Here is a 27908-nt window from a genome sequence, read left to right as displayed (position 1 = left end):
CTGCTTCTTTTATGCATGCTAAAAACTGACTGACCACAATGGTGGAACAGAAAATTTCATCCAGCTTTGAAAACCTATCATGAAATTCCGCAAGACACATCAGAAAACATATTGGCAGGATAATGATTGAATATAATGGGAAAAAAGTAAGGATCTTTTCTATTCTACACAAAAAAATCTTGGCCTCCACCCCACTGGTAATTTCACCACACTGTATTTCTCCCAGATGCTGTGAAGCACTGGTTTGCAATATAGCTGCATACTAAGCCTAAAGTATTTTTTATGGCAATCTAGAGAATGATTGGGTATTTTTTCCTTTAATCTGTATAATACCAAATTATACAAAGTTTGACAGTCACTGTTACTCCTCCAACAAAAAAGCATAAGTTTAGTGTCTTGGCACCACAGCGCTGTTTTAGTACAATAGTGAGCCTTATCTTTCTCCAGCACTACTACAGACTTTTATCAGACTTCTAAATACTCTCTGAAATATGAAATGTACAAAGTTCAGATCAAAAAGGGTTTTTAAATTACAAAACTGGATACCAGGTTTGTGGAGCCCGTTTTCCTCCCCCTCCCTGCTGCTCTACATGAGTCAGAGCAAGGAAGAATTCCCACGTCCAGCGAACAGTGCCCATTCTGTTTTATCTTCTATTCAGGCCACAGAATAAAAACACAAATGGATCTACTTTTCACAAAAGGTCAACAACAGTAACTGTAACTTTATTAACGAAGGTTACACAGGTTAGAAAGGTCCACATTCTCTCTGATATGCATGCTAAGAACTTCTCTGGGGCTAAATCACATTACCCATAGAAACCATACAAGGTTTGATTTCAGCACAATTTCCTAAATCAGAGCTGTGGGCTGAGTGTGCCCCACATGCAGACTGAAAGCCAAAGCCTTGATAAATAAAGCAGACTATGCTTAGACACAATCCATAAGGAATTAACTTCTAAACCTATGAAGTAACATTTATTCCCATTTCACAGGCTAAAACACACAGACTCCAAAAGGCGAAGTGTCCTGTCTGAGACACAGGAAGACTGTGGCAAAACTGAAAACACAGAAGCCATACCTCCTCCCCCAAAGGATTTCTTTTTAGCCTATTCATTGCCACAGTATAGGTGCTTATCTGTCTTAAAATTACTTTTCTGCTTCTACAATTCTATGATCATTACTCCTGCTACAGATCATCTGTGAACCGCGGTAGACTGTGAGGACAACAGGAGAGGAGGTATGAATAGAAGTCAAATTATCAATTTCTGTGACTGAAAACTCATTACAAACATTCAGTGTACACAACTGTTAAATGGCTAACTCAATAGGATAATGCAGCAATACTGGCTTAATATATGCTGCCTCTGACCCCGGCTGCTCATTCTGATTACTTCAATGCAACACTATCTTAGTTACATTGACATATTTTTATTCTACAGTTACATTAAAAACCAGAACAGATTAAAAAAAATCCACCAAAAAGGATTCAGTTTTGAAAACAACCAGACAAACAGGAATTCTTACAGATTTTCCATTCTCTTACTCCAGTTTAAGCATGTAAAATCATGCTGTGAAGAGAACATAGGTTTAAAAAGAGGCTGAAAAGACATTTTTATATCTAGAACATTCTGCAATTGCTCACAAACATCTGGGTAATCAAAACTGAAAAAGCAACATGGTACAGAATGAATCCCATTATACCTTAAGCAAATATTGCCACCACACACTATGGTGTGAAAAATGTGATCAAAATTATCAGCAACTCAGCCACATACCTACAGGCTGTTGGATTATGTAGCACTTTGGAAGCATTACAGAGAGCACATAGTTAGATTCTAAACAGTGTGTCCCCTCTGTAACTGTAATGGCACAGTTTCCTGAACTGGGATACTTTTTGAATTTCCATATCAAAGGGGATAATGATTCCGAATTGGTATGAATAACAGCAACCTAATTGATGTCAGTAAAGCAATACTGATTTATAATAGCTAAGAATCTAAGGCTTTAATTCAACATATGCAAAACAGATAACTTATGCCTTTTCCTCAAATCATGTACATTATTTATTGAGACGAAAAGTTATTTTGGACAAGGCCTTTCCTTTGAAAGGTATTTCAACATTGCCTTCTTCACAAGAGTTCTTGTGTTCACACGGGGACTCTAGGCACCTCTGTGTGGGTACAAAAATGTGTACATTTGCTTTAAATCTTCTTGCTTAGCTTGCTTATTTACAGCTTTGACAAAAAGGATTTGCTTGCTAGTAGAAAAGGCTCAAATCATACACTGCAATAAATCATGAAACAATGTCCTCTGAGGGCTTATTTTTACACGTAGAATTACCCATTAAGTTAACATTAAGAAAGAAAAAAGAGCAAAACAAATGAGCATAGACATTAATGCAAGTTTAGATTAATTCCCACTTTTACATCTGCACCAAAAGGACTTCTTCTATGGTAATTCTTTTTTTTTTTTAATAAGATACTGAAAATGATGAAGATTTCTTTATGATCTTTAACATAAATAAGTGTAGCGATTTTTTTTCCTACGTCTTTATTGCTGCCTTATCTGATCAACAGGGTGTGGTGCAACCAACATCCTCACCAACTGCAACCACCTCCAACCCATGAAAACACATCTTTGAACTGTGTTTCTGATAATAACAAGCCCACGAGACGACATCATCTGTACAGACAGAATACTATCCACAATGTGAAAAAGAAGTGTTGCTAGGCAAATTAGTTACTTGCTTTTACTTATTAGAACTTTAGTGCAACTTATGAACACACATTCACATATGATTCCTACCAACATAAGCACTCCTGAGGCAAACATTTTGTGGAGCTGCAGTACAACAGTTTGAGTTGTCAGCTGTTCATCATTTGACAATATACATATAGATTTAAAGTAATTTTCCAGTAGAATAAGAGCAGAATATGCCATCCGGCAAACGATGTGCTAGAAATCTGTGCCACCTACCCAAAAAATTGTATTTGGTTCACTGAAACCTCACTCATACCTTTAAGAATGGATAGAAAATGGAGAAAGAAAAGATGATGATTGAACTCGTCTGTGCCCAACAATGAGGAGGACAAGAATATTATTAAGGTTGGTTAGATTTCTTCTCTCACTTGGAATTAAGCAAAACATAATCTTTTTCCAAGAACATAGTAACACGGCTTTAATTATTGGGCTAAACAATTTCTGTCTCTTTATAAGACTCTCTTTGAATCATGCACATAATCATAACAAAAACATATGTTAACATGTTAAGGAATTTCTGAGGTAAGTAAGGATATTTCATCTCAGCATAAGCTGCATTGCTAACATGAAAAAGATAAGCAATTTTACTCTTAGTAAAATGGCAGCGAGTCCGAGCGGGATCTGAACCCAGAACAGCCACCACGTTACCACTATTGCCAACTTCAGGCAAAAGCTGGCTGGAAGCCCTCATTCTTCCCAGCATTTTTAGATAGAGGGACGAGTAATCATGTGCATGTGTGTATGAAAAGCTTTCCAAGATGATGGGCTAGCCACAATGCCAGAATCAAGGTCATTAAAGACGCTGCATATGGAAAGGGTCACTTTGCTAGGAACAGACCAATTACCAGTGAGCACATATAATGACTATTCATGATGTCAAAGCAGCTTGCCACACTGCTTTCATCTGCCAGCACACAAATGCCTATACAAGAATGCTGCAGCTGTCAAGGGAATATATGACTCAATGTATGTATCTTGGAATGGATTCTGTAGGGAGCCTGGCCTCTGTTCTGAGGTATTGGAGAGGATAATTCCCCAAAACGACAATTTTGAGACCACAAAAATTCAAACCATAGCCTTGATATTACAAGAATCCTAGTTGATTTCAGCTGTTACAACAGAAATAACCAGTTATTATACACAAATGTCTCACTGACCAACTTTTAGAATTTTTTTCCTTCTTTTTCCCTAAGTGCTGTTTATCCCATAAGCCTTTAAAGGAAAACACAAGCAAGGCTATTAAACAAAGACATACGTCTAGAGTTCTCTGCCTTTATCCTATACTTTCACATACCTACTAAAATTCTAAAACCAGTAAAGAAAATAATAATTCTCCTCCCCCATTCCTAATTCTCAATACAAAGAAGTTGCAATGGCTGATCAGTGGAAGTCTCCCTTGTGAAAAATCTCAAGAAAAATGCCCAAGAAATTGTTCTTGACCTAAAGTTTTGCTGCTTAGTTGACTTAGGCAATTGAACGGTGGCTTCAAGTACAAGGGTCTAACACATGAAAACTTCTTTCAAGTGTATTCCTTGGACTCCATCCTTGGGGCAGTAACCAAGTTCTGTTTAGTTTCCAAAGCACACTGGATCCAAGGAGTGCAGCCCAAAACTGCAGTACGGCAAATAATCAACCAAAGAAAGTAACCAGATCACTAACAAATACTCTTCAGGTTCTCATTTTAAATTGTCCATATTTCCAGTTTCTTGTGTCCACTTCTGACCAATGTAACCAATCGAAATAATCTTTGAAAAAAAAAAGTCTGCATTAAAGACTTTTACAGTCTTGAGTACTGGCAGTTAATTTACTCTACTCCTAGGGCAACTGATCATAACAATTGACTATTAAGAATTTACATTACTTTAAAATAATGTTTCTTGCCCCAGGTAAGTAGAATTTTGCAGAATAAATATTAACTTGGATTTAAATTGAAGTTGAAGAATGAGATTTACAAGTATCTGCACTCAAACCATCTGTGAATACAGAGAAGTGATTAAAGAAAATCTTGTTAAATTCAGCCAGATCAAAGCCTTAGGTCAACATAGACATCTTTTAACCATCGCATAAGTCTCTTGCAGACAGCTCTGTACCATAAAAGTATTATCAGTTCCATAACACAAACCAATTTGTTTTCTATAGAGAACAGCCATTATTCTCTGCACTTTCAGACACACTTCAGTGTGGATGCAGTTAGTTGCTAAACCCACTAGCAAGTGGGTTTCAATCACTTCAATATTACCTTTGTGAATTGACTGTAAAAGCACATTACTTGTTTAAATTGTCAATCCCGTGTTTAGTTTCTACTAATTTTTTTTTTCCAGAATAAACATTTAAAAAAAAAAAAAAGTAACAGAATTGCAAACAGTGACTACCTGAACCAATGTCAAGTTCAGAGAAGACAAAGAACTCATCTATTTAGTAAAGAACTTACAAGTTTTCCCCCAATAAAAGAAGATTTTATGTTTTTCCTCAATTAAGGACTGACCAAATCCTACATTGAGTCCATACTAAGGCTAACATGTTGCTCACGCAACACATAGCAAGTCACAAAGATATGCAGCAAGTGTTTAATCTGCAGTGGAAAACCTAGTGGTTAACCATGCAAACAAATTATTTAACATTTTGCTCAGGAATCATTGCATTTCCAACTCCAGAGTGGTTAACGTCTGCGTGTCATTTCCGTAACACATACTTATGGTCAGGACATCCAGAGTCTGTATGCCCTAAAGCAAAAGTGTGGAAATTAATGTTTTAAGGCACTTGACTCAACCAGACTATTAAATTTTCCTTCCCCTGTATATGATCTAACTGACGTAATTTAGACAACCAGAGCTGGAAAACTCATGCTCAGCTAAACAGATCATGAGTCTACAGAATGCTTAAATTCAGAAAAAGACTGAGGGTAACAACATGTAAATTGACAAAATTGTTGAAGAAATGCAACTTCAGGAAAAATAAATATAACACGGAATGTCTGTAAAGAGTTATCATGCATAGGAACAAAAATTAAAAGCAATTTTCCCTCTGTTTGCGTGGCCAGGAGTAGTATTTCCAGTGTCTTACTTAGAAGACCACTGAATAACTCATAGTCTTTCCCATCGAGAAGATATATAGAGAAAGAAAGAGTTGTGCAAGACAGGAAAGATCAAAGAGACATATGGAAAAGCAGAAAAAAGCCGATAGGAATAATAATAGAATGTGAAAAATACAACCTGTTTGCAGCAAATTAAGATGCCATATCTAGGCACGAATGACATGCACTACCTTAAGTATTCTTGAGAAAAAAACCTTCTCAATGGAAGGATGAAATACCTTGTGAAATAATCCATTTTTGGATGTAAGAGTCATTGATGCTTTGAAGTATCAGGTCAGTGCAGCATTTCTTTAAAAACTGAATGTTGTAATGCCTTACACAGCAGAAAACACTTTCGGCACCTTCCCTTATGCTTAATACAAAAAGCAAGAACAAAAGATATACCAAAGATAATTCACTTCTGCATTTCCAGAGGCAGAGCAAAAGTAAACAAAGGGTTGAAGTGTAAGAGGAGAAGTTGGTTTATGGCTCTGATAAAGCTGGCAGTGACACACAGCCTGTAATTGTCTTTGTGCAACTCTCCTGCTGCAATCACTACTTCAGTAACTCTGGGTTAGTGTTAGACTACTTACTCCAAGAAGTCTTCTCCCCAACTGTGGAGCTTCTCTGAAGCTGTAAACAGGGTGGCCAAAACACATGGCCAAAAATTGCATGACAGGATCTTCTCTCATGACACCATTTCTAATAATTCTGCATACTTCAGGAGCAAAATCCTCCTTGTAAATCTACAGTCTACTCTTCCTATTGCTATGAACATAAATTGAAGGTTGCAATGCACCAAAAAAAGAGTTATCAGAACTTGAGCAAATAGCTCCCTTCTTTGAAATTTTTTCCAAAAGTTAGTAGGAAAGAATCTGCAGTTCAGTATTTGCTCCTCATCTAGCCATTTTCTTTTGTTGAACATTTTCTAAAACACAAATGGAACTACAAAATACCACAATAAACTGGAAAATGGCATCATACAATCAAAAAAAAAATCTAAAAGAAGTAAAACTTGGCATGATTTATACTTAACACAGAAGAGGTTACTACAAAGGTGTTCTGTAGTGTTCAAAAGTGTTCTATAGTGGCATATAGATTTCAATGCAATCAGTAGGTTTCCTCAAGAAAGTATGCACACCATTATTGATGTCATGGACAGAATTTGACAATGTATTATATTTACAAGGAACACTGCAATTTCCAAAGAGACTCTCATAACTTACACACACAAATTCCACTGAAATATGAGCACCCAGTTCAAATTCAGCTTTGAATATCTCTCACTATGACTTCCCCAAATCCCAAAGTGCACAATAGTTCCTTCTGTTGAGATAAGTGATGTAACAAGAAAAACCTTTCTCATAGAGCTCTTCCATCGCTCTCCAGGTTTCAGCTCGGACCTCTCGATTGCTTTTACCCAGAACATGTGCATCAGGCCAGTGCATTAAATACAGATCTAAAAAAGAAACAGAACCAGACTGGTCAGTAAAGTGTGCAAAAAATAAATATATCAAATCATGTGAAAAAGCATTTTCCCTCCATAAAGGCCCCAACACATTATCACTGTAATAGTAACAAATCCTACTCCATGGTCATTACTGCACGCATCCATTTAGTTTTAATAAACGAATTCTATAACATCTCATTAACAACCAAGGGCAGCAGAAATTCACATAAATTAAAGTGAGAAATGTACATGTATTGGACTCAGTGTTTCAAATGAGATTATCTAAACTGCAAAAATGACAGGACCTAAACTCCTTTATAAGTTTGTAGACACTGCTAGACATTCTGAAGGAGAAATTTAAGAGATATTTGGAAAACAATTACATTTCTATTTAAATTCCAACTCCAGATTAAACAGCAGGCATCCCAGTCAAACAGGTTTTGGCCTTTGCTGCATACATTAGTCTGATGAAAAACAGCAAAAGAAAATAAAGAGATGACTGAGATGTACACCATTTTCTTTGTTCTTTATAATATTCCTTTTATGGCAGTTCAAATACAGAGTTAAGAAATAAAAAAACCTCCAACTTGTTTCAGTGAGAAGAGGGTTTTGTTCTTTGAATACATCACACTATTCATTTACAGCACCTCTTTGAGAAAATACAAATCCTCTGCTTTGTGAATAACGAAAAAAGGGGGGGGAAAAAAGAAAAATAATTCTTTTTATTCCCTTTTAAGGACTGCACTAATGATTACTATACCAGTGGGCTGGTATATTAGTTTTCCACCTGTAAAAATACAAACTCAACCTCAATTTAAGAGGAAAAGGTAACTTGAAATTCTCTATAATACACCAGTTCCAATTTTGGCACATCACTGCAACACTGTTAAAAAGAGTAGTTTACTTTGATTAAAAATTTTAGAACAGTACAGAGTTTTGTACAGTAAGATACATTACAATTGTATGAAGAAAAAAATTATTTTGGATGTATTGCAAAAATCACAAGCTAAATTTGCAGTTTCCAATATTAATAACACATTAGACTTTTATATACAATTGCTCAGGAAAGCAAATATCACTCATATGTAATGATCTGGAGCATCTGGATTTGCATCACATTTAAAGAAAAAGTTGCCTATTCTTTGCCCTTATATACATAAAATCCACTTCCAATTCCATATGCAGTCTTGTTCATCACCAATGCACGAATAATTACTTCTTCTCTAATTGCTCTGAGAAAACAACTTGTATTTATTAAAAATAAATACCAATACATGCTATTGGAATAAATACCAATTTCTGTGACATTTAACTGAAAACTAATACTGGGAACTAATAAAGCATTTGGTGAGGTTCTGATCAAAAGTCAGGGCTACTTAAATTCTGTTGCCAATGAAATTTCCACTGATCTATATTAGACGTAAACCCAAGGATTAGCACTAGGAACTGCTAATATCAAGTGTTTGGTTTGATCCAAAATTATATGCCATTGGTGGTACTTACTGCACAGAGACTGCCATGTTTGAATTTAAACTTTTTTGCTTGGATAACGCAAATGTCACATGTAAGTAGGTGTAAGTTAGTGGTATCTGATGCCTACCTCACATAAAAATGGAATTATGTATCTTTAATTGCTGCTTGCTATGTTCTCCAAACCAGACTAGTAAGAACTGCTTAAGTATGCAGAAACACATCATTTAGCAAAAATAATCAAACTTCAGCAGAATTTCACCAAAAGCTACTTCTCCAAAAGCCTGATTATTCAGCTGGACACGACAGTTTGCAAATGCTCACAGAAATAGCTACATCATGGATTTCCATATACAGAGATGCATTGTACTCAGTCCAAGAAACTCAAGCACTCTCAGAAGAAAGACTTAACAGATTTGATAACTGAAAGATCTCTGGCCTTGGACATTTAAAAAAAAAAATGCAACACATCAGCCCTCCCTGTACTAGTGTCTTAGGCCTCTTCAGTGCAAACATGATTAGCTGTTAACACTTTATTTTAGAAAGGTGATGTTACCAGGTATGTGATGTCTATATCATCCTACTATGTTTATTTTAATTTAGGGGTTTTGTTGAAATAAAAATTACTTCACATTTAGAAATATATGCATTTAGGGTTAGAAAGCCTCTACTGGATCACAAAGCACAGTTCTTCTGGACTGCAAGAAGTTTTCCCCAAAGATGTGGGGCAAAGGTCCCTTATCTCACAGATAATGAGCAGAATAGTCTTTGTGCCAGTCATGGCACAGCCAGGATCTGCTTTCTTCTACTGCATCTGTTAGAAAACTTTGCATGATACCTGCAGGCCAACAAAAACAGTAAGCCCTGCACAAACCCAGGTCTATGATTTCATCTTTATTTGTACACACATTCACACCCTACACCCACACACACTTTCTTTTGCTTAAAATATTTCCCCTCCTGGGGGATTATGAGAACACAAACACTCTTTAATTCATTTTGGAGGCAAGAAATTAGTTTTAAATCATTTATCAAAATAGCTCAAGGTTCTAGTAATCAAGAAATGTGTAATTTTATCACTGAAGGTTTTTAAGAACAGACTACATTTTATTGTATTGAGAATGATGGGGTTGTGCTTTGTACACGGGAAAGATTAAATTAACACCTTGAGATGTCCTCCAACCATATACTTTTCAAAAATAATCTTAAATTGAAAAATCCACCATGATTCACAGTAAAGGATGCACTTGAGAAAGAAGAAAAAAACATCCAAACATTCAGTTTTTTTACTTAACACCTTTTTAAAACGTCCTTTGAAGAAAATCAAGCTGCAATGGTGCAGTGGTAAGCGAAGGCCCGAAGTTCATTTAAATGTCAAGGCACAGTGCTGCTTTCACACATACATTTAAAATAGAATGGCTTATTACTTAGCGGTTGCAGCACCTACAAGCAACAATCAAATGGCCCTGGAAAGTAGGTTTAAAAGCCAACAGCATGTTGGCAATTCTATTGAAAGTTTGCAATTCTATTGAAATTCTTAATACAATATAAAAAAAAGGTCCACACTGACTAAAACAAATGTAGTTTTGAAGAACAAGCCCTGTCTTATATCACATCTAAAAGCAAAAGAATATTTTTCAATGTTTCCCAGCTATCTTAAAGCAATTATTTTCCCTCCTTTTCTCAATAGTCACTGTACTTAGTATTGACATGATGTGTTTTTCTCTCCCACTCAATCTTTTGTATTTTTTTTGTTTTGTTCTACTGAACAAGGATCAATGTGAAAAAAAAAAACAAACCCTAAGTGTTTTGAAGCAATACAGAACCTGAATTATGATAATACACCCATTCCATGTGATTCATCTATTACACTGAATATGCTGAGAGTGCATTTGTCCAGCTCCAGTTGGGGATTTGTGATAGGTCAGATTTGCCTGAATGGGACAAACTCGAACAGTCAAAAGGAAAATAAAATTGTTTATGAAATCCGTAAGCCACAAATCACATTCAAGAAGTTATTTTGGAGGTTAGATTCAAACACCAAGGAATGTATTCTGTTACTGCCAAACCTGTAAGATTTGCTGCCATTTCATACTGGTTTACTGTGTCTGCTAGTTGAAGACCACATTTAGAAAATGCAAGGAGCAGAATATCTATTACAACCACTGCCCACAAATAATACAAAGTTCCAGCACATCATGGATATATAATCTACCAGTTCAAATAAAAATCCTGGAACACTGCTCTCCTAGTACCATTTGCCTCAAAAGTGTTTGTTGAAAAGGCTTCATAACACATATTTTACACGGAGCACTTTTTCTCTTAAAAAGCTGTGACTGCTTTCAACAATTCATCTGTTTCAACAGCTGGTAGCCTATATACTGATTTATTAACTCCTGTGAGATTACTTCCCAGGTCTCTAATTCAGTCTGTATAGATGGACTGTGTAATCCATAAGGATCCTCAAGAAAATTAACAGGAACAGGAACAAAAAGCTGAGCTGAACATTTAGCTGCCAGGACTCCTGCAGCTTCTTCTCTCTGTAGTCTTCTGAATTACTAACTTTTCCTACAACATAAAGGTCTAACATCAAAGATTTTTATTTAGGATATTTCGGTTTTCTTTGAGAACTATGTATCTTTACAGAGATGCTGTGAACTAACCATATATGGTTAATATCATAGAATGAAATCAGGAAATTCTGATTTATTCTGATCATTATTTCACACTCCTGTTTTACAGAAAAACTGCCAGCATTAACACATGCTTGCAACTAAAGAATTTACTTTCCTAAATAAGCTTGGACACAAATTGCCCTGTTATTACCAGATCTCTTTTTGCCATGGATTTTAGGTCCTCTCTATGGTACAGACTGGTCAGCAGAAAAGGGACACAAAAGGCAGGTATGAATGAAAACAGATATCTTGACCTTATTTCTACAAGCTTATAGCCTTATATTCAAACCAATCTTCTGGATTCTAATTACTTTTGCTGGACTTGTGATAAGCCTCAATTTCCAACAGAAAGCTCTTACTCTAAGCATTCCTGAAAAAACTTGAAAGGTTCATATTTCAAGGTACTGCCTCATTTTGCTTGAAAATCCTTCCAGTAGCACCTTCCAGCTGAGTGCTTTCAGACAGGAGGTACAGGGCTCCCTAAGGATGCTCTCCATGAACCCGTGAAACACTCCAGGTATTGTACCTCCTCTGAGGGTCCAGTTCCCAGCATAAACAGCACCAAAGATGGAACTCACCTTTATCTCTCTCAGAGCAGTGCAGATCACACTGTGCTTAATAGAAACTGTGGAGTTGGTACAAGAGAGATTAAACCCCAGTAGCCAAAACTGTTGCTCCACTTGCCATCCCATCCTTCTCATGGTGGTCACCGTCCTCATATACAGATCAGTGACTTGCATGTCAAGTATTTCCAAAGCCATCACACTTCACAAACTGTCAAGTTAAAGCAAGCTGAAGCCTGCATTGATTTAGGTCACTATGGCAGACTAAGTGATTTGGGAAGAGCTTTAGAAATCTTTCAGACTTCTCCATATCAGTGGAAGCAAGGTGGGAAGATGAGTGAGGTTATTAAAAAAACAAAACAAAAATAAAAAAAATTATTAAAAAACCCAAAACAAAAATAAAAAAAAAGGATCAAATCTAGTATGGAGACAAATTGGACAGGCAGCTGTAATACTCCCTTAGTTTGCCTTAGTAATATGAGCAAAAGAAGTCTGAGGTCTGAACACATCTCACAAACTGAAGTTCTCTTTATGTCAATCCAAGGACTCAACTCACATGGTGACAGCATTAGTGCATTTCTTGCTCTCAGATATTCCTTTCCTTCTTTCAGGTATTTCTGCTTAGCAGCAGTATGTAAACTCAGTATTTGTGTGAGCACCTACTTCAATCAGCCTACTACCTGAGAAAATAAAAACAGCTTACAGTACTGGAAGGAATCACTGAAAAAGACTTCTTGGAAGTGAGTCAAGTTTTCCTCTCATCGACATTCAGCACCAGTACCAGAGCAAGCAGAAGAAAAAAGAAAGCAAACACAAAATAACAAGCAGAAAGCAGAGAGGAGGAGTAATGTTACTTCTCAAGTTAAAGGAGATAGTCAAAGCTTGAAACTTGGTTTATGAAAGTCTCATTACAGTGACCTGCATTTGCACGGGACAGACAAAAAGAAATCTTAATTAATTTTGCATTATTCTGTACCTGTGGAGGAAGTGAAGGGATACATTTCCAGAAAGAATGAAGCCAAAGATGTGCTGCAGGTATCGGTCTTTAACAGATATAAGAACTTTTCTCTGTTCACCTTGCAAAGTACCCAAGCAAAAAAAGCCAGTAAACATACCACACAGCTGCCACTAATACTATATGTTACTAATTCAGCGAAATTCATACTTCACAAAAGCTGTTCACTTCCTCATCAAAGTTTGTTTATTCCTAAAATGGGGACAGGGTGAGGAAAGAAACAAAATGAAGGTCTTCAGGACACTGACAGGTAATGTTTGATGGTTAGGTCTATTGCTTCTTGAATATCAGCATAAAGATTATCTCCACCAGTGTTATTATTTTAGATTATTACTTTAAATTCACCTTCCTCTACATCCACTTTCTTCTCATTGCTTCAGCTAGGGAAGAAGAAGCAAATATCATGTTTATTTTTGTCAGGTATCTCCTCTCTTATGGCCTGTTGCAAAGAATTAATTGGCATCACTATGGCAGCTCTTTGCCTATCTAACAAGGGAGTACCAATATCACATTTTTTACTAAAAGAAGTTTATGATAAGGTTAAATTTGAAAGTGCATCAGTGTTAGATTTAGTTTCAGTTTTCTAAAGTCTTGTAAATACTTCTAATATTTTCCCCAAAGTATATTGCGTCAGATAGACCAAACCAAAGGCAGTATTCTGAATTTCAAAATTAATAGACCTACAAAGGAAGTTTTAGAAAGGACTCCCACTCCTCAAGAAGAAGAAAACAGACCACAGAAAAAAACAGGCATTTTTGTCACCCTGTTGCCAATATATTATTGTAAAGTTTACGAATCCTTGTTACGTAGCTTTTGGGTGTTTTTAGCAAAATATATAAAACTCCTGTAGTTGTTCCTCAAGGAATTTAACAATGAGATATACCTTTACAAAATATACCTTGATCTGTTTCAAAACATTTGCAACAAGAAAAAACTCTGTGCTCTCAATTGTATGCATGTGAACTTTGTAGAGAACAAACAGAACAAGAAACCTGCAAATGTGTAAATAAAGGCAGAACTTGGTTTCTGTGATCTATTTTTTCAGGAATTCATTCATCTTTGTGAGTACTCACATGGAAGGCACAATAAATGAGCTATATGTAAACATTCATACCAAGATATTCAATGCCAAGTCTTTCACATGACTCCAAGCAGGCCTTTTTTGTGTTTTCATAGCCGTAATCACTGTGCCAGAGTTTGGTAGTTATCCAGAGATCCTCTCGCTTCACGTCACTCCCTTTGATGGCCTTTTGGAGGAGAGATTCACAGCCGTATCTTTTTGCTGTGTCAATGTGACGAATGCCACATTTTTGTAATGCGTGGACCACTGCATTGTGGGAATAGCCACCGTGGTGGGAAGTACCTAAACAAACAAAAGCAGAAGTGAGTTGTCAGCAGTGACTTATGAGGGACATATTTTATCATTCTTCTTAATTTTTGCTTCTTTTTTTTTTTTAATATATGGTCACAGATGCTTCTTATTCACTTTTCATTTCCCAACAGTAAAAAAAAAAAAAAAAAGTGAACTGACAGATCTCTAAGCTGGGAAAATACATGAAGTGGGAGAATGTTGATGTCGATCAGAAAAAACTCCATCAAAATCAACAGCATTTAACTGTAAAGAAGTGATTTAAGGAGTCAGGTTGAAAATCATCCAGAGAAAACACATATTGTGGAAAATCAGTATATGTCACTTAATGTTCACACAGAAGCGTAACATTTACAGATGAAAATATTAAAAAAACCCAAACAACTTTAAAAACAATTTACTTTATGGAAAGCATATCCTGAGACCTTTACTCTGTTGAACTCCTGGTAGCTTCAAGTTATTATTGCATTGTACAATCCCAGACCAGGCCATACTGCAGGTGCGATTCACATAATGTCAAGTTCAGCAGTAATCAAAACAATGGAATGCGACACAAGAGTTACAGAATGCAGGGAGTTTCAGTAACAAAGTGCTGTTACTGTCATTGTGTAGGTATTCACTGGACGTGTATTTTGCATGTCAAGGGGACGGAAGGAGGAGGAGACTCAGCAGGAAAAGCAAACCAGCAGGAGGACTGGCAGATAAAGAACTGGTTGAGAGCAAGGAGATGATGTTTCTCCTTACACTTTCCTGTTAGTTGTTTTTCCTGCCGTGAGCCCCTCACCCATTCACCCTCACTCACATACTTCCCACAAACAGTATTTTCTACAGTTTGTTGGAGGAAATGCTCAGTCAGTTCCAGTCAGCTACCACAGTCACCTCCTTCCAAGTTGATTATTGGTATTTAAAGGCCAGAGTGCCACAAACAGTAGTTGGCATGAAAATGGCTCAGTCACTGCCTTCAAAAGGGCCCTGAACAGTCGACTGCAACAGGGTCTGCTGAATCTAAATAAATAAAGGACTTCAGGTTTGTATCTGCTCTCAACTTTCTCTTTCCCTCCAATAGTATTTATTTCTACACTGAACACTATCTGCATGTTAGGCAATTAACACATGCAAATGGCCACCCAGCCTGGCAAGAAAAGGACACAAATGCAACCAGCTCAGGTTCTTTTTAGAGAGCCTCCCTCACCTGAACTGGGGAGAGAATGCTTGTGGGAGGCTGCAGACTTTTCTCACACAAGTTTAATAGTGCATGCAAGAATGACAACTTATGGAAGTCCCACTTGCATGTAAGGTAAGCCAGGTTCTCCTAAATGCTTATCATTTTTGCTCATTCCTAACCTTAGAAGGAAAACCAATGAGTCTTGCTGAACACTCCAAGTCATATAAACTGAGATGTAATACGGTCTGATATCACACCCTGAGGATCATGAAATTGTGCTGATCACAATGGGACAGTTTCCACTTTAAGACAGACAAAATGTGGAGTAGTGAATTCTTGACTTATCTTCGTGGATTTTAAAGTGATGAAATTCTGCATTCCTACAATTTTGACATGCATATCATAAATAATTTACCTTCCAAATGCAAACAAAGTTTCAATGTTTGAAAAGACAAAACTTTAAATCTATTTTTTTTCCATAGCCACTAATTATGATCACTAATTGGCTTAATTTCCAAGCTAACTAGAAATAGATGTCTCTGTAACTTGTTTTACATGAAAATAAGTCAAGCTAAGTGAACTTATATTTTCAAAATAGCTATTTCAAAATCTTCATGAAGATTTTTAGAATTTTAAGAAGTTTAAGAATTTTAGATGACTGCAATGCTACTACATTGCAATTATTGGCAAAGAATAGATAGGCAATTTTACATAATTCAAACCCTAAAGTAATTTTATTAAAGAATTATATAACTAGCATAGAAAAATTACTATACTTTTTTCAAAACAAACGGTTCACTTTTAATATGATGGTATTGGTGCAAAATAAATGAGGTTGTAACTATTGTGTCTGTTTCTGGCTGAATGGACATTTCTAAGCACAGAATGAATGGAGTTCATTTAGAGGTCTTGCAAATGGACTCAGACTCCTTTCATGCATAATGGATTTCAGTAAGAACATTTAGGACAAACAACTTTTTTTTTTTTTTTTTTGGTTTAACTCTTTAAGTTAAAGGGAGAGAGTGGAAAAGAAAGAAAATTCAGAATAATTCTGTTATTGTACCCCATTCAGTGATGGCATGCACACTTGTTACACAGGAAATAAAGACAGTAAGATCAGTCCGGAGGGAATTATCTCAATTTCTGTGCCTAAAAATGAACTACAACAGTCCTGGGGCACTAAACAGTAATTAAAAGAAAGCTTAACAGTTATTTAATATTACCACTTTGCAAGCCAACTTAATCATAAATAACAGGTTGATAAGTTAGTTATGTTACTAAAATAATGGTTTCTAGACATTAGAAATTATAGTTTTCTTATGTTTACTCGTGATTAAGTATGTTACATTACACAGATGCAGAAGGATGACAAAAGAAGGTGAAGTGACTGAAATTTCTATTTTTTTCTAATATTAGAAGTCCAAACTTACTTGACATTAACATTCTCACATGGTTGGGATGATCTTTTGTTCACAGAGATATAATTCACACTGCACATGTATATTTAAAGACAAAATCCAATCTTGCATTTAAAATGAATATGAACCAGCACCCATTCCATCCTCTTACTGTTTCCAAAAATATTTTATTAATAATTTTTTTTCCCCAGAATTCTCTGGTCAAAAACAGGAATTCCTTTAAGAAATAATGTCAAATATAAATAGGTCTGGAAAAGCTCCCTACTTCTTAGCTAGTATTTTAACTTGTTTTCCTCAGAAATAGCACTGTTCTCTCACTGACTGAACCAAGCTAAATTTGACAGATCCAAAGATGTCCAAGATAATTACATTCAGCGGATTTTGTGAAAATTGGTGGTTGTGAGGGACAAGGATACTGCAGTGAAAATATGGATAGGTCAAAGGACACAAATCCATTGAAAACTAGGCTTAATTAGTTACGTTGTTATTTTGCCACAGTTACTCATCACTTTCTTGGTATGCTGAAGAAGGCTGCTATCAAAACTGGGGTGAGAAACATGCTCTGACAAGCCATAAAAAGTTCCAAAGATTATTAGGAAGGCACAATCCTGTTCACAATGCAGTTGCTACAGGGAAAAAACCCCAGCACCCCAATCAGCAACACCTCCCCCAAATCCTCAAAAATACAAACCCAACAACATCTCCCCCCTTGAACCCACTAAAAATGTAAAACAACTGACAAACCAAAATGCTACCCCCCTGCCCCAGATTTCGGCACCATCTCAGCTGACTGTCAGCCTCATTAAACTTTCTGTTCTCCTTCGCGGAAGCTGCAGAACTACAGACAGAGATCCAAAGCACCAGCAGTTTTTCAAAAGAGAACCAGGACCTACTTTCCCTCCCTGCTTTCTCCCTTCCTTTGTGGAGAAGAGTGTCTTCATGTTCTTTGTGAAGTGTGAAACGATTATTTATCTGAAAATACAAAGATGTTCTGTGACATGAATAACTTTGGCTACTTGAATTCAGTGGAATAACATCAGAAAAGTTCCTGTTAGTGAAACCACAGCCAGAATATTTAGAAGTCGCATCAGAGATTAATGATCTTCTGACATCAGTACCCGGTACTAAATTAAAACAGTTGACAAACAAAACACCTGCAGAAATGGCCATTCCTTTCCTGATTTATCTCTAAGTATTCACTTAAGAAAATAACTCTCAAAAGCAAAAGCTCAAACATCCTTTTATCGATGTTTAGACACTCATTGTGGATATATGGTACCGTATACCACAACAGGCTTGAAATTCCTGGTGTTATTAGTTTTATTTTTACTATCTCAACAGTATATCGATGGTAACAAATATGAATATACTAAATTTTTTGCTGTTGATTAAGTTTCATTTCCTAATTACCTTATGAGCAAATTCAATGATAAAACATAAAATGTTGACTATACATAGTGCAAATGAACGTATAACACATTTCAAGGTTTATTGCTAATCCATTCACAAACCCACATGCCTCTTCCACGGAATGGCTCAAGGACAGAGAGTCCTTACTTGCTGTCCTTGCTGTCTGTCTTAAATCCTCCTCCTCATTCTGTATTCATATGATCCTCTGACAAGCTCATTTGGATTGTCAAATGGCAAAACAAAAAAGTACAGTTTTAGGGTTATTCATGAGCCTGAATGATTTCTCAGAGAGGAAAAGCCACTAAATTTCACGCAAGGGATGAAGTAAAAAAACCTTTAGCAGTAGCAGTTAAATAATTTGATCTAACAAGTGCTTTTATTAAAACTAAAACTAAAATAAAATCACAGTTGTCTTCAAGCCAACCAACAAATGATCAGAAAGACCTTCTCCATGAACTTGTCTCTTGGAGCCTTTCTATTATGTTCCCCAACACCATCCCTAGAGCTGCTCTAAGCCAGGCAGATAATGTCACACTAACTTTCTATAACCACAGCACTAGAACCCAAGTATTCTTACTGCATATTTTGGTATAGTTTTATCTTAACGGGGTCAATTACTCTGAAAATCCTATTTAGTATCACATGACAATGTATTCATAGGATCCTCTCTCTTCCAGAGTATAGGGCTTTCCTCTGTAGCAGGTGAAATCAAAGTCAACCTCACTGCGAAGCTACTATTATACTGCACAATTTTCATAAGGTGACTAGAGAGTATTTCAAGCTATGGGTTCCAAATTTAATCACAATTAATTTTACAAAATAATTTGGATATTTTATTCAGAGTCCAAGACTGGCACCCAATGTGTGTATAAAACAGGGCAGCTGCCCTTGAGGGAATGCAGCCTATAGAGACAATAGGCTTTTGGAAGAACTGGTAGAACAACATCAATGATCAGAGAAAGGCACTGAGCAGACTCACACTATATAACCAATGGTTCTGTAATTGGTCAGAACTAAAGCAGCACACAGGTTTATCTGAAACTCAGTCATTTAAGGCACGTTTCTCTTGCCTCTGTAAAAGTTATCTGGATTATGGCTATTTTATATATTTTAGTATAAAAGTTTTACTTCAGTAACATTTCTCACTCTTTTTGTTTTTCTGTTTGCTAAATATGATCAATTGCTTAGTGCAAAGGTGTCACTCTGGGACTGTTTTTCCCCTGTGCAACTCAGAATACACTCACAGAATTCAATAACACGAGCAAAAAAAAGTAGGCAAGCATCATTTTAAACTCTGGAATTCTACTCAGGCAAGTCTTCACAGGCACCAAGAAACAAAATGCAGGAAAATACAGTCTCGCCGCAAGGCAAAAGGGTAGGAGAGAGCCATTACGTGTTTATTATGTATCCAGGGAAAGGGAAGCCAGAATTGCTAGTTTTCTCTCTTCCTGAGAGGAAGGAAGAAATGGCAATGAGCCATTGTTGACAGAAGCACTCTATTCCCTCCATCTCATAGAGGCTGTGACTGTAGGAGATATTAAGATCATCTACTGTAAAATGACCACACATTTCTGTTCATTGACCTACCATTTACCTAGACAGAACCTTAGAAAAGAAGGCAGGTGTAAGAGTAACTTCTCAGAATGTGTCTCATGAGAATCCCAGAAAGCCTGCAAGTAGTGTCCAACATCAGTGAGATGCTACCACTCTGATATGGCACCAACCCAACCCACTGATGTACTTCTGGCAGCACAAACACACTATCACCCAAAAAATGCAAATATTTTTTTCAGTGGGAGTAAAGAGATTTCCACTGGAAAAGTGCCAGCTATTTAAATTATTCAGCTGTAGTATACGAACATTTTAATCATGCAGAACTTATCAATAAAATCTGAAAAGAGACCTATACATTTGAAAGGCAATTATGAATGTGTAATTCATGTAGAAATTTCATAAGCAGAGCAGCAGCACACATTTATTTAAATGCCTTTACAGACAGTCTGCCAAATCTTGGAGCCTTTTCTTTCACTCCACACTTTCCCACCACCGTGAGAACTATTTCTCATTAACAACCAAATTGGTTTCAGATGCTCTGCTATAAGATGTTACCTTAGAAACCATTCGGTAAAAGACTGTGGCTTCCTTCCATAGAAATCTCAAGCAGTGAAAAGGCAGATTTTCTGGCATAAATCAAATCCAATTTCTAGGGTTCACTAAACCTTTTCTCCTCAGAATAATGTTTTGTGACTAGATCTTAGCAGTTAATAGTGCACGAAGAATTGCTGGTGTGAACCAGTTTTAAATTATTTTCATTCTATTTCCTTTGTTAACTCAATTGAAATTTCTTCCAGTACTTACCATACCTCGATAGAACTTTTAACTTCATAACTAATAAGGATATTTACTAGGTACAGCAAATAAACAGACTGAACAACAATTTTATTTCCCTCCCCCTTAAAACATGTCCCGAACCTACTCTATCTGATGCGGACGACATTAATTGATTAACAAAATTAGACATTTGGAAATACTTCACAATAAATGAGACAGACCTGTGACAATTTTTTCCTCTTCTAAACAACTTTCACAAAAAAGAACAATAAAAAGAAAAAAAATTAAGCCCATACTCTGTACTTAAGTAGAACATTACCATAATCACTCCTGCTGTTAACTTAAAAAAAGTTATGTACATAATTTATGATTAAGCAAAACCAACATAAAGTTATGTAGAGGGACAGTAAATTTAAGAAGTGCAGTTGAACATGAGACCAGTAATTCAAAACTGCTTAAAATATTGTAAAGATAATATTATAGGAAAAATTATAAGAAGAGCTATGATTTATAGTGACACAGCTTTACACAATGAAAATGCACATACAGTAATTATCATTGTAAGATCCTAATTTAAGATAACGTTGAAGCTGATGGCTAATTTTTGACATAACAGATGGCTAATTTTTGACATAACAGTGCCCTTTGCTCAGAGTGCAGAGCAAGTGCAATTGTGAACCACGACAGATCCTGCTTCTGCACTGTCATGTGACACTGTGAGGTCTGAGACTTGCCGTGTCCCACTGCCGAGTTCCAAGGACAGGAACAATCCAGACACCCTTAGTGCAAACTAAAGCTGAACAATAAAGAAGGTTTCTGATCAAACGCTAACTTTTCCCCACATCATCTAAGAATTTAAAATGCATGTTCTCCAGGTTTCCAAGACAAAACCATCTCCTGTAGCCCCTCCTCTCACATGGCACATTCAGCCTTAAAACATTCTGCATTAGAATGCACTGCACTCCCATTCAGGCATTAACAGTGAGAAACAGACCTCACAGTTACGAAACTGCTGTAAAGCCACAAAGATGCCTTCCCTTTTTCTCTCCCTTCTCCCCCCATAATGAGGATTTTGTATCATTCTCAGTGCTGGAGGTACTTTGCATACACATTAGAACTGAAGTTAAGGAATTAGCACCTCCATTCTCCCCATTTGGAAGCACGAGGAACTACAGCAATTTAGGTTACAGCAGCATGTGACATCACCATTCAACGCTGCCAAAACTCTGCTAGTGAGCTCTGGCAAAAAAAAAAGGTATGAAGACTAAAATCTGCTACATGAAGGTTGAAAGATAAAGTTTAGCTTTCTTTTTTCACCCCTCAAAGTTTGGTGTAATTTTTCTACACTACAGAAACGTGGTTAAAGACAAAAGTTCTATACACTGGAGCTTGCTTCTCTGCTAATTTCAAACTGCTTACAAATCATTTGTTCTTCTCATGCAACATTTAAAACTATTAATGGCTACAGGAAAGTTAAAAGCATACACATGAAGTGCCTCTGCTTATACTGATAAAAGCTTTAATTATTAAACATCAATAGAAACCTAAATTGGTTTATTACTTAGATTTAATGAAGGACATTTAAAATTCATCTGTATCATATCACCAACAGGGTGATTACTAAAGAGAATTCAGCCTGAGAAAGAAGCTATTTTTCTGCTATGAAATCATGGTTCATATGCCAGAATATAAATAAAATCCCCAGCAAAAATAAAAAAACCTAACCTCCTAGATTTGTAGGTGCACAAAGAGAGCAGAGACAGAGCAGCAATTTCCCCCAGGAAAAAAATATTTCTGTACTGTGTACACTCTGATATAAGCAAAAGTTGGGTCAGCATTTTGCCCCAGATGCATTTATGAGTAGACTTTAAAACAACATTTGTACAGCGTTCAGTCATTTTTTAGGAATAAGACAGCACCAGGCTGGAAGTAGGTAAGTTCAAAGACGGCAAGGAAGGTAGGAGTTCACCAGGTTTAGTCAGGATGGGAGAGGATAATGCTTTGTACCACTGTCTACAAACCCACAGCTGCCTGGGCTATGGCCACATTTTGTCCAGGACAGAAGTTAAATATCTGGAGGCCCTCAAAGCTCAAGTACAACTTCTCAAGGTCAGATCTACTGAAACAGTGGGTGAATTGAGACAGAAAGATTTATAGAGGTGGCATTTTGTTCATCACAAGAGGCTATTAAGGCAACTTGGTAACCATGGGTGAGAAGCAAAGCCCTGACAGAATAAAAAATAAATGGTTGAGACATAAAACAAAAGGAAGAAATAAACAGCCAATTCTTATTAGGGGATAAGATTAATAGGAGGGAGTGCCATAGGTCTTGGTATCAGGACCACTGTTCCATAAATTTCCTTAAGAACCAAAGCCATGAAGAAACAAGAACCGTGAATTAAAAAAAAGGCAGTAACAGTAGAAAATGACAAACAGTGAAGCCTTGACTCTGTTGCCATTGAATTGAAAAGCAAAATCTCATTTTATTCCACTCCCAGCAGGACTGGGTCTTTTTTGACCACAGCTTAGTTTAAGAATGATTATGAGCAACTCTAGGATTAAGAAGCAGGTAACTGGATTACTAATACATAATGGAAGGGAATGTTAAAATACTTCCATTCAGCATTATGATTTAAGTTATATGCAGCATTTTCACTAAAAAAACCCCAACACAACCTGATACAATGGATTTGGAGCAATCTGATTCTTTGCTGTTCTCCAAGAAAGTCCCACGTGCTGTGAAAGGAACTGGGAACAATACAAGCAATCCTGAGCGGTTGCAATACAAATGATATGTCTTAATGCAAGCAGCAAAGTAAAAATCAGGAAAATCTTACTTTTAAGATATATTTACTTAGATAAAGGTACAGTGGAGTATCAGGAATATTATCTATGGAACACCCTGAAGTGAAGACAGAGATATTTTAATGGTTTCCCTTGACTGTGGAGGGATTCTGTGTGTGTCTGTGTGTAATACTTTAAAATCTTAGTAGTGCAACATACTGACAAATGCAGTAAAAAAGTAATTTAAGCAAGCTACTAGTGCTGGAAGTTAACCAACGTCACCTTATTTATTGAACTGATTTTTATTCTTCCCAGGCTTTGGCTGTTTGACGAGAAGCTGCTTAGAGCAGTACCTGACTGCTTTCCCAGCTACAGCACCTAGCATAATGGCACTGGCCATTCTTGAACGGCCCTCTGTAAAGAACATTATTACTACTAATAAAATACTCACTGTGTGTGTCATGGGTAAGGCACAATGAGTATAAAGACTTGATTATTTCATTTAGTTTAACTGCCTGTCCTGATGCCCCCTCCCAAGCAAGCATGCAATTAATTTTATACTTTAATAGGAGGGGATCATTAGAGAACTTTTTGTCTCATCAAGTTGTTATTAATTCTAGCTGCTCCAAGGATTACATAGAAAGCAAAAACAGTCTGTGAATTTTCGGTATCACCAGCACATTTGGTCAAATAGCAATCTCTAACTATTTGACCAACTCACCTGAATTTAATTACTACTGTCTCTAAAAAAAACCCTAATAAAACAACAAACAAACAAAAACACACTAAAAACACACCCCTCTTCTAATGGGAATATAACTACCATATCAAGGGCATGAAGAGAGTTTCAATAAAAAGTGCCAAAACAAGACTTAAGAGATGTCAACCACTCAGCACATGACCTTGAAAAAGCTTCCTAATATTTCAGTTACAGGAAGAAAAGCCCTTGTGCTACTGAATTATAATCAAATGCTTTAAATGGTAGCATTTTCACCCCTCAGACTTTTAACCAAAAAAAAAAAAAAGTGACAACTTTCTAAGTGGGGGCTTCCTGCTTAGCAGCAGTAAGCATGTAAGCGTGAACTATTCAAATTGTATTCATTGTTTTCCAAAGCCTGATGGGGATGATACTGTGTGCACCATTTTGAGGAGTGATCCATTTTTGAGGATGCTGCTTTAGAGAAGCATCAAGTATCCTGCAGTTAAGACAATGTAAGAATATGTAGTTTTCTACTATTGTACAAATGCTCTCCAAGTACCTGATTCTAAGATACATGTAGCTCTTATGAAAAAGTGTAACTACATTAACTTCAAAGCACCATCACATTTTATATCAGTTATTTGCCTATATTTCTAAAACACTAATAAAGCCTTAAAAACATGGAAAGAAATTATAGCTATCTTATTAGCAAGACAGTGAATACATCCTTTTTCTAAAGCAATCTAAAGCCATTATGAGCTAATGTACTCTCTGGGGCATAGTTTGACACCATACAAATATTAGGGCCAAAATGCCAATTCATTTTAGGCTTGAGCCTACCCCAGTTTAAAGCACCCTTTGTAATGAAAATTGACCGTAAACTTGCCTGACTCTCTGCACATGAATAATATGGGCTAACACAAATGTTAGACTTAAACCATGAGAAACATAAAGTTATCAACACTTTTTATAATCATGCAATAAACAAGATGCAGATTATTTTTATTTTTTAATTAAAACTTTAGCTATACAACATATTTCTAACACAAAGGTGGGTTGTCTTATAATTGTTTGGTATCTCAGGAAAGTCAGCTTGTTTTATCATTGCTAGTAGACTTGTCTTTCTGCTGGACACAAGACAGATAAAACACAATATGAATATGCATCGAAGTAAATATGGAATTTTGGATATACAGAATTTGGCATGTTATTCCAAGTAACCCTTCAGACAGAACATAACTTTTGCACGCTCCACGGCCTTCTCTGAAGTAAAAATTCATCTTTCTCATAGGAGATTTCAATGGAAATGGATCCTCCTCAGTGAGAACAGTTTGTGTAATAGAGCGCAGAGCGCCAGAAAGAGAATGGTAACCTACTGAAAGACCACTTAACATCCTTCCTCTCGTCTCCCCTTTTGCATCAAACCAACTTACTGAACTTCTCCTACACAAATCTGGGAGCCAAAGCAGCTGTGACATGGAAAGCCATTTAAAAAAAGGAAACCCAACTAAAAAAACACCACCACAAACACCTTTTGATAACTGAAGCTTGAACAGAAAGAACAGGTATTTTTGGCAGAATGCCATCCTAGGCTGCTGTTGCGCACTCTTGAGTAATATGTTCTGGCCAAGAAGCATGTTACCTGTCCCCTACTTCAGCTCCCAGCTACTACAAAAGGGGTTTCATCACTTGGAAATAACTTGCATACCTGTCTGAGCTGCCTTCCAGTTGACACAACTGGATAGCTGAAACCATCTTAACAGCATATTTCTCTCTCTGAAGCTTTTAGAAAGATGATCTAGCAATAGAGGCAACATACATATCTATGAAAGCTGTCTTTGAGAGAACATATAACAATTATGTCTGCATGTTCAGAGGGATAAGAAATGACAACCAAACAAATTTCAAATCCTGCAGAAAATAGCCTTGCAGAAAATGCATCCTCTTTGAAGAAAATTCTTCTCTACTTTATAGCCAAGTTTCTGCGCTGCAAACATTAGTTAATCAGAAAGCCTGGAACAAAAATAAATCATTAACATGGAAAATAATAGTGAAGTGAGAACACCCACTTAAAGATCCCATTGTATTAGGCTGCATATCGTGGTACTTACAGCTTGACCACAAATGCGAGGGTGGCCAGCCTTGAACTTTTTTTCCTCCCTTCTTTTCTAAAATTCTCAGTGTTTTGAAGCATCTATAAGGATTTCTTAAAATGACCTGTTTGATTCCTATCTATTACAAGATCCTCCAAGATCTGCAGAATATATAAAGCAATATGTCAAGTGTTACTACAGCAAGACAAAAATAGATAGGTGAAGTCAAGGAATCAAATCCTGCTGCTCGTGACACCACCACCACTGTAAGTCAAGAGCAGCTCCTTGAAAGCCATATCTGACAGAAATAACTGGGTCAGAAAAATTCAAACTTGATTCTCTTGTATGCCACTATCCATTTACTGCAGTTTGAATTCAGGCCTAACAACAGACAACTCAGGACTTACCAAGACGGAGATAGGACAGAGAGCAGCAGCTTTTGCGTGCAGAGTACAAAGGAGTCTTTCTGCCTGGCTACCTTCTAGCCAGTTTACTCTTCCCATAACCTAAGAAATATTACAACCTCCAACAGAAAAAAAAAATCCATTCTGTATATATAGTCTGAAACACCTTTCAGCATATACTGAAACAATGGACAGAAGAGAACCAAGTCCATTCTCTAAAAAAGACTATTTATGTTTTCTTTAATTTTATAAAAAATCCCCAAGTCAACTAAAGTGGCAACAAGTGTTACAGGTTAAAAGAACCAACCAACCAGCTCCTCAAACAAACAAACAAACAGCAAAACAAAAAAAAATAGCAATTTTGAACAACACAGGCCCTTTTGCTCGTTACATAATGATTGTGTAAGGGACAGCCGCATCAAGTATTCTTAAGATTAACAGATACTAAAATATTAAATTCATAGACTGGGTAAACACATACCACGTGTTTATGAATACATGCATGCACAAAAACACACAGTAAAAGCAGTTAACAACATTTTGCAGACTTCCAAATTCTTTTCTTTCTTTAATCTTTGGCTGATGATGGTGAATTGCTCAGACTTTGTTATGTGCAGCTCAAATAACTTTGGATACTTCGAAACAAGCATTACAAGCTTTATCTGCTTAGCCTTTCTGGATAAAAACCCAGCCCTATTAAAATCAAAGACCAACTCCTATTGACTTAAGTGGCTTAATTCACTCTAAAATCCACAGCTCTAATTTTGCCTTCCTTCATACTAATGAAAATCCTAAATAATTGCTCTGAAGTCAGTTCACATTCATAGGATAAAGACAGAAAGAGCACAAGGGCAATTCTATTTTATAGCTTAGCTCCATACTTGTGTGACTGATTAACTCCAGTATCACAAAGAACACCAGTGCCTTTGATTTGTATGTTTATGCAAAAAACTGGAAAATCTGGGATACTGAATTTACCCATGATAAAATGGCATCATGAAAGACTAACTTGGAAGGGTATTCATGTTTTAGAATATGTTATGAATCAAAGAGACTTCTGGAAAGAGTCTTAAGAAGAGAAAGAAAGAGAGGCTCAAATACTGTTCCAAATAGGAGGTTTTAACCAAGAGATAAATTAACTCCTTACGAGACATAAAAATTAATTAATGTCAACTATATAAAAAGACAGTTATTCAAAGAAACCCAGAATGCTCTGGCCAAGTGTGCA

At 36.5% G+C, this 27908-nt stretch overlaps 1 protein-coding gene across 6 annotated transcripts in view; it reads right to left on the bottom strand.

Annotated features, from left to right (window-relative positions):
* The window catches only part of LOC127477013 (uncharacterized oxidoreductase ZK1290.5-like), a 45478-nt gene that overhangs the window by 16027 nt on the left and 1543 nt on the right, over nucleotides 1-27908 (bottom strand). For all 6 annotated transcript variants that reach the window (XM_051800681.1, XM_051800675.1, XM_051800691.1 and 3 more), the window contains exons 2-3: nucleotides 14121-14369; nucleotides 7191-7292 (exon numbers count right to left, since the gene is read on the bottom strand). In XM_051800681.1, coding sequence (XP_051656641.1) covers nucleotides 7191-7292; nucleotides 14121-14369 — 351 coding nt within the window. The remainder of the gene's footprint in view (nucleotides 1-7190; nucleotides 7293-14120; nucleotides 14370-27908) is intronic.

This window comes from Manacus candei, unplaced genomic scaffold (genome assembly GCF_025592945.1).
Source record: "Manacus candei isolate 608988 ecotype Guabito, Panama unplaced genomic scaffold, ASM2559294v1 h1tg000005l, whole genome shotgun sequence".
NCBI lineage: Eukaryota > Metazoa > Chordata > Aves > Passeriformes > Pipridae > Manacus > Manacus candei.
This window is presented reverse-complemented; position numbering and strand designations above follow the sequence as displayed.